Here is a 12,117-nt window from a genome sequence, read left to right on the forward strand (position 1 = left end):
GCAGGCACAGGATGCTGGCACGTTGAGGGACACCCATCACAGGATGCTAGCATGTGAGTGGCACCCATCAGGTCCTGGTTGACTAGGAAGGTGGCAGGCACTTGGTACCCAGGGCTCCTCCTGCAGCTGGGGAGATCCTGGACACATTCCGATGCCATGAGGACAGGAAGTAAGGAGCAGAGAAGTGTGGGGTCCAGCTGGCCTGCCGTTCTCTCCAGGCCATGGTAGAACCAATTCCTTGACTCTTCTAGATCTACTCCAGGGCCACAGCGTCCATCCCAGACAGGGGGCTTTGCCGGGCATCTTGTGTGGTGCAGGGATCCCGTGGATCTGAAGGGTCAGCGGATAGGCTGCCCTGATTTGTCAGAGCCAGGCAGCACCCTGCTGGGCTGGGGCCACAGGTCTCTTGCATGGGCATGAAAAGCTGGTTCTTCTGTTGGAGGGCCTTTCCCGGGGGCACTGCCCCCAACTGCCCTGGAAGCTCAGGCTGGACTCTCAGCTGGATAGACAGACGCTCTGAGGAGCCTGCATGCCTTCCAATTCCCTGTATCTTGTCATGAGCTGGGCCTCTGTCTTGGGCTTACCCTTCTTCCTCCCCTTCTCCTCTCCCAGTCTTACTTGGCTGGTCTCCAGCTCCTGAAAAGTGTTCCCAGGAAAGACCCGGGTGATGGGAACGGTCCCCAGAGCCTGGAAGGAAGCCCACGTTAGGCTGGAGGAGGGTGTGATGCTGGGAACTACAGCCCACACGGTCTTGGGCTAAGAGCGAGTATAGGTGCCCAGAAGGCTGTTGGGGAGGGGGCTTCTGGGCAGGGGCCCATCCCTTAAGGCAGGCAGCAGGGGGCGCTAACAGCTGGGGGAAGTGACTAAGGTTGGATGCTGGCAGCGGGTTCCTCCTGGGCCTGTGCACTTGAGAGAAGGCTGTGGTTTACAAGTTCGGAAGTTTGGGAGCATCTCAGGTTTGTCAGGGGGCAGGGGCATTATGGGGAGGAAGGAGCCCTGGGAAGCCATGGCAGGAGCTGGAGGACAGGTGGCTACAGAAGGTCAAAGAGACAGGGGACAGGCTGATGGCAGGGACAGGGGAAGTGAGAGGGAGGGAGGAAGTGTGGGGCAGGAGGCTGGCAGAGTCAGGTTACAGAGAGGAGGTCAATTGGAGTGGAGGAGGGCAGGACCCTGGAGGTGGAGTGGCAGAGAGGGTTAGGAGGGGAGTAGGGCAGAGGAGAGGCTGGCTGGGAGGCCCAGAGCAGCCTGGGCCTGACCGGGAGGAGACGGACCTCAGGGACTTCTGTAGCATGGTCTAATGTCTCCATTTAACTTTGGAGGTGTGGGTCCTTTCTCTGAGCACCAAGAGGGTCCGGGGGTCCTCAGAGTAGAGGTAGCTCAGGTTACAGGGATGCTCCGGCACTAGCCACAGAGGCTGCCGAGGGGACCACTGAGACTGCTTGGCACACTGCCAAGGATATGGAGGACGAAGGATGACATGTGACCAGCTGCTCCCAAGGAGATTTGGGGGGAAGGAGGCTGGAAGGGGAAGGTGGGGGGCTGGCCCGCTCAAGGGGAGGACTTACAGGAAGGATTTCATGTCCAAGCCTCGGTTTCGAATCTGCCCCACCACGTGGTCCCAGCTGCCTGGGTTGGAGCGGCTGCGGCCCCCGGCCGCCCGGTACTTGGAGCCGGCCGAGGTGGCCTGCCGAGCCTGGCCCCGGCCATAGGCCCGGGGGTTGGAGCCCGGTGCCGAGGCCGCGTGGGCCTGCAGCTGGCCCAGGCTCTGGCTGGTGGTGGGCTGGCTGGGCTGCCGGGCCCGCTGGTGCTGGCTCAGGGGCTGCTGCAGGCTCTGCTGCCGCATCAGGGTGCGGGGTCGCTGGCATTTCGGCTCTCCCGTGGAGCTGGGGATAGACTCAAGGGTAGTGGCCGTGGACAGGGTGGAGTCCTCGAAACTTGGGGCGGGTGGAGGAGAGGAGAGAAAGGAGAAGCAGGTGAAGGGATCACAGTGGAGGAGAAAGGAGCCCAGGGCCAGGGCTTGAGGCCCCAGAGCAGGGTGCGCTCGCTCGGCTGGACCTCACCAAGCCGCCATCTGAGTCGTCCTGGCCGCCGTCGCCGCTACTGCCTCACCCATGAGGCTAAAAAGCCCGTGTGCCCGCCCGGAGGCCCCCAGGTCGGCCCCACCACCCTGCCCTCGGCCCCGCTAGGCTACAGCCCCGATGCCTCCTGTCTGGGCCGACCTCTCTGCCAATCTGAGGGCGGTGGCTGCGTGGTGAAGGCAGGTCCCGGGGCCCTGAGGCTGCTGTGGCCGCTGCTCCCTCTGCTCTCTCGAGGGGGGACACCAGGAAATGCTGTCTCTGTGTTCTGAGTACTACTGTCCTTCGGAGACAAGAGGAAATCCAGGCCAGCACCTGAGCTGGCCTAGAAATGCCTGGTGAGGGGGATCAGCCAGTGGTCCTTAGAATCTGTCCATGGAGGGGAGGGAGGAGGAGGTCTTGGGCTCGCAGACCACTGCTCTGAGGTCAAGGCTGCCTCAGGTGCTGGGATGTATCTTTGCCCTCCTCCCAGGACTCCCTGGCCATTTGACCCAGTGCCGACAGAGACTCGGGTGACCATCTTGTCTTATTCCTGAGAGTACTCATGTCACAGGCCCACAGCTTCTCTGAAGAACAGTGGGGAGCCGGACAGGTAAAGACAGGAAATAGGACCTGGCAGGTGAGAGGCCGTGTAGGGTCAGAGAGACCTGGGATCAAAGCCGTCTCTGCCACTTACTCACGAGAGATTCTGGGAAAGGTGTCTCCTCTCTGGGCCTCAGTTTCTTCATCTGTATGATGGGAGTTTGAAACAATGGTACAACCTGAGTCACCTCCATCACAGAGGTCAGGGGAAGCGCTATATCCGTAAACACTCTCACGCCACTGTCTGACGTCAGGAGTCTGTGGTTCCCCTTGACATAACCTGCCTGCTTTGTGCCCTGGCCAGAGATTTCAGTACATCCCAGAGGCAGGGCCAGAGGCAGGATGTCACTAGAGCACCAGAGACTGGGGCCAGCGCCTGGGCTGAACAGCTCCAGGTCAGCTGCTTCTCCTCCCTGAACTTCAGAGTGCAAACCTCCTCTTCCACCTCCCTTCCCTCCCTCTTCCAATCCAACGACTAGGGCAGGGGTTGGTAACTGTGTGGCCTGTGGGCAGCATCCGGCTCAACCCTGCTTTTGTAAATAAAGTTTTATTGGCACACAGCCACTGGCATGAGTTTACAGACTGTCGGTAACTGCCTTTCTGCTGCCGTAGCAGGGCCAAGCAGTGTGAGAGACAGCTGGCCTGGCAAAGTCTAAGTATTTCCTAGTTGGCCCTTCACTGAAGGAAGTGTGCAGGCCCTGGCCCAGGACCACGGGGAAGCACCCTGGTCAAGTACCCACGGGAGTACTTGAGAGGAGGTCCCAGGGCCTTTGGGAACCACGTTCACCACTGCAGCCAGACCTCAGCCTTGCTCACCCCCTGAACCTACCCTGGGAACCAAAAGACAACAGTTAGGCTGCCCCTGTGGGCTGAGAGAGAGAGAGAGAGAGAGAGAGAGAGAGAGAGAGAGAGAGAGAAAGTATAGTAAAGAGAGAATGAAAGAGAAAGAAGAAAGCAAACATGGTTTCAGCTGCAGTCTTGGAGGGGCAGCAACCTGCCTGCCTCAGGCCTGGAGTCAGGGCTATCACAGGGGCAGGCCCAGGCCTGGCTGGCCAGGTAGGCCCACAGCTCCCTGGGGGCCGGCGGAGGCAAAGGGAGGACAGCACATTGGCGGCCTCCTCCCCCTCCTCCTTGCTGACCTCATTTTGGTTTCCTATCACATCCAAAATTAGTCCAATTTACAACCTCTCAGTCACAGGAAACTAAAATTGGTTCCTTCAGGCCTGGAGCCAGCAAATGGCATGGCGGCCTAGCCAGCCTGGAGACTGGCGGGGGGCAGCTTGGGGAAGGCGGGCATGGGACCTGACTCTGGAGGGGTGTGGGGCTTCCTCTGGGACTTCCCTGAGGCTAGATGTGAGGGGAGAAGTAGACATGGTTCATTTAAGCCAGCCAGCAAGTGAGGTCTCAGCCTGGTGGCCCTCAGGGGTCCCATTGGTGGGACTTCTAAAGAGAACCAGGTGGGCCCTATATTGAGCAACAGGAAGGCCCACAGCTAAGAAGGGGTCAAGGCTCTTGGCATGCCAAGGGGGTGGCTGATCCACTAATGGAGAATGAGGCTGTTCCAGTAGCTGAAAGTGGAGCCACACCCCATGTATGAGAATGGCCACAGTTGAGGGTCCTAGGACAGGAAGGGCTCCACTGCGGGGAACTTGAAGTTTCTAAACGCCAAGATGAGAAAATCCTGCCCCTCAGGAGGGGTGCATATCATCTTTGGAAAACAGGGACCAACCCTATGTCCATCACCCAAGACTGGGACTGACTGACAACCTCAGCTATTAAAAAGGGACAGCTCTTCTGCCTGACATCCAGATCGTCCTCTGGCATCTGGAGAGAAGCTAGCTGGGGCTCAACAATCCAACCTCCAAGAACACCCAATCCCAGCAGCTGACAGAGGGACAGCTCACTGACCAAGACTGGGACAGCCAGTGGGGATGGCTGAGATGAGATGAACCAATGGGGCGGCCTGGCGGCCACTCATGGATGAAATTCTGCAACAGATGGTGTCATGGTTGACAAGCAAGACTGGGGAAAGCTGATGGAGTCACCAGGTGTTCCAGGATGGGTGGCTCAATGTCGGGTCTAGAGCCACCTGCTGGCTGAAGGAGGAAATGCCCAGGGGCTGATGGGTGGCAGAGGCAGGCTAAGGTGGGCTGGCTCCACAAGGATGGGATGATCCCTTGGGGACAACCACGGGCCTGCTGCCTGTGGAGGGTGACCTGACAGCTGAGATGAGGTAGCCGGCCAAAGAGGATGGGGTGGCCCGAGGACTGAAATGAAGCTGCTCTGCAGGGGAGAATGGAATGACTGGGTGCTGGCAAAGGGACAGACTGGCGGGCAGCCACCGGGGGGCTGGAATGGGACGCTGCATGGCTGAGTTGGTCGTGCCCAATGGCAAGGACGATGGGAGAATCTTGTGAAGAAATGGAATGAGCCAGAGGCCGAGGACGGCACCTCTGGGGGCAGAAGCGGGCATGCCAGGGGTCCCGCTGTCCACCTGGCAGGGGTGGGCCTGCGCTTGCGGCTCCCGCGGCCTGGGGCGCCATCACTCACTTGGACAAGTTGAGCTTCCCTGCGGCCAGGTGGCTCTGCACCGTCCGCCAGCGGCCTCTCCCCGCCTTGCCACCGCTGCCCGGCTCGCTGGGGGCAGCCCCGCCGCTTCTCAAGGCGTCCTCTCCGGGTGGTGGCACCGGTGCCGGCTTCTCCCCCAGCCGGCCTTCCCGCTCCACCGCCAGCCCCGCCACGGCGGCCACTTTGGCGCCCGACAGGAGGGTGCCACTGAGGCATGCACGAGGCAGCCCGGCCAGAGGGGCACCGGGGGTGGCGGTGGGGGAGAGAGGACAGGCCACACGTGGGGGTGGAGGGGTGGAAGAGGAGGAGAGACAACGACAGATAAAAGGAAGAAAGAGACAGCAAGAGAGAAGGAGAGAGACAGACGGACAAGAGACAGACAGAGAGAGAGAGAGAGACATCAGCACTGCAGATGGGTTAACAGTGGAGCCTGCAGAGGAGAAAGGGGCACCGGGTGGGCTGGGGTCGGAGAACAACGCACCACGACAATGGAGGGGGGCCCCTCCCCACCGCCTGGGGCAGGGGCGGCGGGGGTAGGGGAGGGCAGCCACCTCCAACTCTATCCCACAGGACAACGAAGGGTTAACGACGGAGGAAGAGCGGGCTGTCCAGGCCAGGAGGCCCCCAGGCAGGGAGAGAGAGAAAGCCATGTTAGTCAGAAGTCATCACCACCACCACCACCATCACCGCCACCACCGCCACGGACCACCGACCACCGACCACCGACCACCAGCAGCCACGGCAGCAGCGCACAGCAGGGAGGAAAAAGCGAGCCACAACCAAGAGGGAGGGACCGAACGGGCAACCCCATCCTGACTGCACAGAGGGTGGGGCAGTGGGGCCAGGCGGCTGGAGGGGGCTCTCCTGCGTGGCTGGCCCTGGGGCAGGGGTGGGACGGGGACAGGCAGGCGTGGGGCAGGAGGGGTTGCTCGTCTCCATGGCCAGCCTGCCCATGGGGCGGACGGGTGGGGAGGTGGGGCAAGGAGCAGGGGGGAAGTAAGTGGGCCGGAGAGGGCAGGGGAGAGGAGGGCGTGCGCGGATACTTGTACATATGATCAAACCAGGTAAAGTCACTCACTTGAGGGACAGTCGTGGGTCGCCATAAGGGGCGTAGGGTGAAATGTTTAGAATAAACTCCTTGGGAGGGTAGGAGCTCCATTTCTGCTGCACTGTGCTTTCATTGTTATTCCAAAAGTCTCTGTCTAGATCGCTGGAGGGGCAGAGAGAGAGGGAAGAAAACAGGGAGATACAAGAAGAAACAAGAACTCCAAGTCCTGCGGGGGCAGAAGGGACGGGACCGGGGTGGGCACCCACAGGGCGGGGCTTCGAGGGTCTGCTCCTGCGGGAGGAAGAAAGGCAGGCGGGCGCCACAGCCTGAGCTGGCACCTGTTCACGCGCACACGTGTGCAAGCCCATACACGCACACGCACACACACTGGAGGGCTGGCCAGGGGAGGCCACGCAGAAAGGAGGCAAGCTGCGGATGGGCAGACGGGAGCCTGGCACCTGGGAAGCTGGTGGGAGAGAGAGAGACGATGAGAGCAGGGCACAGAGGGGGAGGGGGTCGGGGACAAGCCTGGGTGGGGTGGGTGCAGTGGGAGAAGGTGAGGCGATGGTTTCTGGCTAGAAGAAGCTGGAAAGTAGATCCGATCCTGCTGCCAGTGACCTCTCCTGGCCTCAGGCCCCTGGCGTGTACCTGGCTGGCCAGCTAGGGCAGCCCTTTCTGTGCCCCTGTTCTTTTCTAAGGTGAAGCTGCTGGGCTCCTAAGGGACTCTCATCTCGGGGTCCCCGACCCTCCTGCTCTGACTTGTCCTGCTGGAGAAGCCAGTATGCTAGACACATCCAAAGTATGGGGACTTTCAAGAGGGCAGGTGGCCAAAGTTCGGGTGGCCTGAAGACCCTGGTAGCCAAGAACAAGAGTCTCCACCACTTTGTCAGACTCCTAGGGTTCCAAGGGACAGAGCAAGGAGAGGCAGCTCCCAGGCCAAAGGACCGTTCTGGAAGGGAGCCCCCTCTGGCCCCTAAGAATGCTGCTCAGGAGGAGGCTCTGAAGGAGCTGGCAGGTGCCTGCCATGTGCATGTGTGTGTATGTGTGTGTGTGTGTGTGTGTGTGTGTGTGTATGTGTGCGCGTGCGCGGTTGCTGAGGCTGAGCCCCTGCAGGTCCTGTCAGGGGTGGTTGGGGGAAGGGCACTGTGGGGGCACACCCCCTGATGATCAGGCAAACGTTGGGGGGGAACCTGCTTCTTTCCCCACTGAGAGTTTGACCTTGGCCTTGGTTCTTCACCTCACACTCGGGAACAAAGGACCAAAAGGTGACAGAAGCTGAGATGCCACCATTAGGCTCAGAAGAGTTAGTGGGTTCAGAATGTCTGACTGTACGAAATTCACCTTGGAAAAGTCTCATGATGGTGGTGGGGGCTGTGTGCACAATGTTCAAAGCCCCAGCCCCGAGCCAGTCCCAGGGACAAGGAGGCTGGGGTGGGGGCAGGAGAGGCAGGATGGGCGCCAGGGGAAGCCGCTCCCTTGACAAATGACCCCATCCCCATCAGAGCTGTCCTTGGGGCCCCTTGGCAACGGGGTATCACACGAAGGTGTGGATGGGGCCTCCCTACATCAGGTGTCACAGAGCGGGAGCAGGAGGATGGCCTCCCTCCCCCTTCTCCTTTCAGATCTCCAAAACTGAGAGCCACCCAAGGTCTCTAGGTCCTAGAGAGAAAGATTCACCCAGTGCCACTGCCAGGCCGGTTTCCTGCCCTGTGTCCCATGGAGCTCCAGGGTCCCTCAGGTTCTCACTGTGGCACTAGAAAAGAGGATCTTTAATTCAGGAAGTGTGTGTGTGTGTGTGTGTGTGTGTGTGTGTGTGTGTGTGGTTCCTTTACGAAGACAAGGCAGAGCCTTTAACCCGCCCATGACTATCAGTATCACCAAAAGGGAGACAGAGTACACACACAGTGTTCCCTAAACTTGATTGCAGGTGGAACCCCTGATCCATGGCCAACCATTAATCATTTATGGGGCACAAGTGCTCCAAGGAACACGGTGAAGGAAATGCTGATCAAGAACGAGGCTTCCCAGAATCCTTGACAAGACAATCCCTTCGGGAGGTCCTAAGTCCACCAGGAGTTGTGCAGTAAATAAGTGGCACAGGTCTGGGAATATGGGTCACACAGACATAGGCAGTGACTCCCTTCCCCTCGCCCAGCAGGGTGAGGGTGGTCTTAGGTTGTGTGGATGGTGGGCTCAGGGTAGAGTCGGGCTGGACGGTGCTGCTGCCTCACCTTGTCTTAGAGAACCCTCACGGGCACTGGTCCCAGCCTGGCGGAGATGGCTGCTGGCCCTGCTGGCCCTGCTGGCCTGCCTTCCCTTGCTGGGAAGCCTGTCTTCTCTCGTGGCCCTTTCCAGGATTCCTGGCCCGCTACAGGCACCCCTGTTTGATCACCTGGCACAGATAGTCCCTCTGCCCCGGCCAGTGGCTGCAGACAGCCCAGCTTGGAGTGGCACAGGTGCCGCCCCATGCTCCCCCACACTGTCCCTCCCACCTTCGGAAAGCTGGGGGCCCGAGCTCTGCACCAGCCCCTGAGACCTGCCAGCTCTCGGCTTTGAAGACTGGAGAGCACGCAACCCAACCCAGCTTCAAAGACTCCCCACAGCCTCCTCCTGAGGCTTCCACCCACCCAGCCTCAGCTGGCCCACCCTTCCTGCAGCCCCACCCCAGACACACTCCCGCAGCTTCTGTAAAGGGGCCAACCAGGGTCAGAGAAAGAGATGAAAACAGGGGAGGGGCAGGGAGGGGCCCTCCAAGTGGGAAGGAGGGGGAGAGAGGGACCGGGGCGGGAAGAGAAGAGAAAGAAAAACAGGGAAAACGCTGGTGGGGGGAGGGCAGCAGGCCTGGAGGTGAAGGAGGGAAGGGGCTGGGGGCTTGGCTTCCTGGCAGAGCCCCTCGGCCAGCAGGTTTGGTCTCAGACAGGCTAAGAGAGGGCGACCATGCCCACTAAGTTTCCGGGAAAGGCTTGGGTTCCACAGGAAGAAAGGGCCGGGATGGACCGGCTCCAGGGAAGCCTCCACTCCCAGAGGCCTGCCCACTCCCGCCAGGTGAGCAGGCGCTTCTCCCGGGATCTTCCAGGGACCTCAGTAATGGGATGGCCAAGGCAGTCTGCAGGGGGAAGCCAGACCTGTCTGCCACATGGGTCTCAGAGCAGGTCAGAGGCAGCAGGACCTGAGGTGGGGACAGGGGAGGGAGGCGACTCTCCCCACGGTTCTGCTTCCAGAGAGGTCCAGCACTGGGACCAGCTGGGTCCCCAAGGTTTGCCTGCCCCACCTTCCAAGTTGCCCTCAGAACACGGGTAGAATCTGAGCCAAGAGCCTGAGCCCAACAGGAGGAGGCTCCCAGCCCAGGAGTAGGGCCCGGGAGGAGCTTAGAGGTCTAGGGACCGGCCAGGGGTCAGCACAGGTGTGTGACATGAAGGTTGGATGGAGGGAGCAGCAACCAGGCTTGAGGCAGAGAGAGACAGTGCTGGGGTGGGGACAGCCAGAGAAAGGAACCGGGGCTCTGAGAGCTTGTGAGGGACCAGTGGGGGCACAGGCAGAGAAGGAGGGCCCTGAGGGCCCAGAGATGCTGGGAATATGCAGAGCAGATACTGAGCAGGGCCTCGGGGGGGTGAGGGGATACTGTGGACTGTGTGTGTGGCCAGGCCTGAGGAGGAGGAAGGGGTTCCTCCCACCTGGGTCGCCTATGTGCCCCCCAAGCTGGCAGCCTGGCACCTACTTGATGGCCTTCTTCTCACTGCGCCCACGCCCTGAGTCTGGCGTGCCCACCGTCTCCAGGGAGTTCTTGTAGCGTTTGCCCTGTGGAGACAGCACCAGGGTCACTCTTAGGGGTCAGGGCTGGACTCTCCCCACCTCCCCAGAACAGGAACCCCAAGGTTAAGGGAGGAGATCAGAGTCCAGCCTCGGCAGCAAGGTCCAGAGCCCATGTGTGGGAGTATCACCACTGGGGGGTGCCAGCCCATCAGTACCTGCTCCCTGGTTGGTGGCTTCTGGGCCCCAGTGGGCTCTAGGATCTGCCTGCCACTCACCATATGCACCTCAGCCTGACCCCCAGGTACCAGGCTCCTCCTGTCTGCCCATCTCCTGGGCGTTGGCCTGGCTCCCAGAAACAGTTCCCTCTGCCACGGACAGACGGCTCTCAGGCGCCTGGCCACGTCACACTGTTCACGTCACCACCCCCAGATGGTGGGGGCGGCACCCTGTAGGGCAAGGTTGGCAGTGGCCAGTGACGTGAGCAGTGGGGGCAGGGAGAGGGTCACGTGCCAGTCCTGCCCATGGCTATGTCCGTCACTACCTGGGGGCTCCCTGGGGTCCTGGTGCCCTGGGGCTGTGAGGGCCATTTGAAGAAGGGAGCCTTGGGAAGAGAGGCTGTAGGCTGGCATAGGTGTGGGGGGCAGCCTGCCCCTGGACATCCCCCAGAGTCCCTCATAGCAGCATGAGGAGGGGACAGGAGAGGGAAGGGGGTGGACACCCAGGCCCTCCAGCTAGAGGAAGGGCCACTCTGCAGTGGCGAGTGGGCCTGCCGGCCAGGAAGGTGAGCGCCAGTCACCTTCTCGGTTTGGGTTTCTAAATTTAGCTCATGCAGAGCCCGGCCCCATTAACATTCCTGGCTGCCACCAAGCGTCCTCATACGCACCCATGGGCCCCGGGCCTGGACCAGGCTCTGGACTGATACAGGCAGTGGAGGGTGGAGGCTGCATGGGGGCTGAAGCGGTCTCCCCCACCAGGTCCATTTACTCATTGGCACTGGCCTGCCCCTGCCTGGCTAGGTGGGGACAGTGGGGACAGACAGACACACATGCACCCCATGCTTCCTCGACATTCTGTCCTGTGCACCAACACCACAGCCACAACAGTCAATTATTCCATTCTCCTGAAAGCAAAATGAGAGTCACCAGAGCGGCATTTCCCTGAGCTCCTGCCAGCGGCAGCCCCTGCCCGGCCACGGGAGCCGCCTGTCCAGGGACAGGCACGGAGCTCCCGGCAAGGGGCCAGGGAGAGCCCTCACTCTACCTCCAGCACCCCTCCATCACCCCAGTGATGTCAAATGTTCCTTGTGCCACTCTGGCCAAGTCCCTTCCCCTCTGGTCTCTTTCCTCTGGTCTGAAATGGTGTGATGTCACTAGATGCGCCCCGCCCCCCCAGGATGATATGCCCTGCTCTAGACTCCATTGTTTCTCTGTTGGCTTACTTCAGCTCCTTCTCCCTGGAATGGAGCTGCACAAAGGCAGGGTTGTCCCTTCCCTGGTCCCTAGAGGGGGACCTGGTACTCACCAGTAGTGGAAGCATCTCTTCTAGGGACCCACCCACAGTGGGGGTCTGGGCCCAGCTGGTGCCAGAGCCAGAACCTTAAGAGTTAAATTACAGAGCCGCTGGACCCTCTGGGTCTACAGAGTGTTCTCTCTCAGCTCTGTCTCCCGTCACTCCTCTCATTATCCGGAAGTTCAAATTTCAAACTATTCCAGTACTGACTGGGAACATCTAGGGGCCACGCTGTATTTAGCAGGACCCTTGGCAGGAGCCTGGTACCCACTGTTCTCTAGGTCTCCGACAGGGTGGGCCCTCCTGCAGGCACCCCCCAGGAGGGATGAGGCACCCCCCTCATCCTCTCTCATATTTCTGGTCTTGACTGGAGAACTTGCTCTGGCCAGCATCCTCTCCTCAGGCTAGTTGGCTGCCCCTTCCCCAAGGCCAGGCAGGACTGGGCTGAGGTAGGTGATCCCACTTCACCCAGGGCATTCTGGGGGCTTCTGTCGGCCCCTCTTCTTCCTACAGCTCAGAGAACCATCCCCTCTGACTGCAGCTGTCCCTGGCAGCAGGAGGTACTGTGGAGAAGGACCAAGG

At 60.6% G+C, this 12,117-nt stretch overlaps 1 protein-coding gene across 9 annotated transcripts in view; it reads right to left on the bottom strand.

The window, feature by feature from the left end:
* SYT7 (synaptotagmin 7) overlaps positions 1–12,117 on the bottom strand; it is a 61,041-nt gene that overhangs the window by 24,239 nt on the left and 24,685 nt on the right. For 2 of the 9 annotated variants that reach the window (XM_081278765.1, XM_081278766.1), the window contains exons 3-5: positions 9,992–10,071; positions 6,304–6,435; positions 5,208–5,432 (exon numbers count right to left, since the gene is read on the bottom strand). In XM_081278765.1, the coding sequence (XP_081134891.1) occupies positions 5,208–5,432; positions 6,304–6,435; positions 9,992–10,071 (437 nt within the window). Of the gene's footprint in view, positions 1–1,565; positions 1,935–5,207; positions 5,433–6,303; positions 6,436–9,991; positions 10,072–11,547; positions 11,975–12,117 lie in introns of those variants that run through there. The other 7 variants (XM_081278762.1, XM_081278761.1, XM_081278760.1 and 4 more) reach the window with 7 other exon arrangements.

The sequence above is a fragment of the Spermophilus citellus genome, assembly GCF_964194105.1.
Source record: "Spermophilus citellus genome assembly, chromosome: 2".
Lineage (NCBI taxonomy): Eukaryota > Metazoa > Chordata > Mammalia > Rodentia > Sciuridae > Spermophilus > Spermophilus citellus.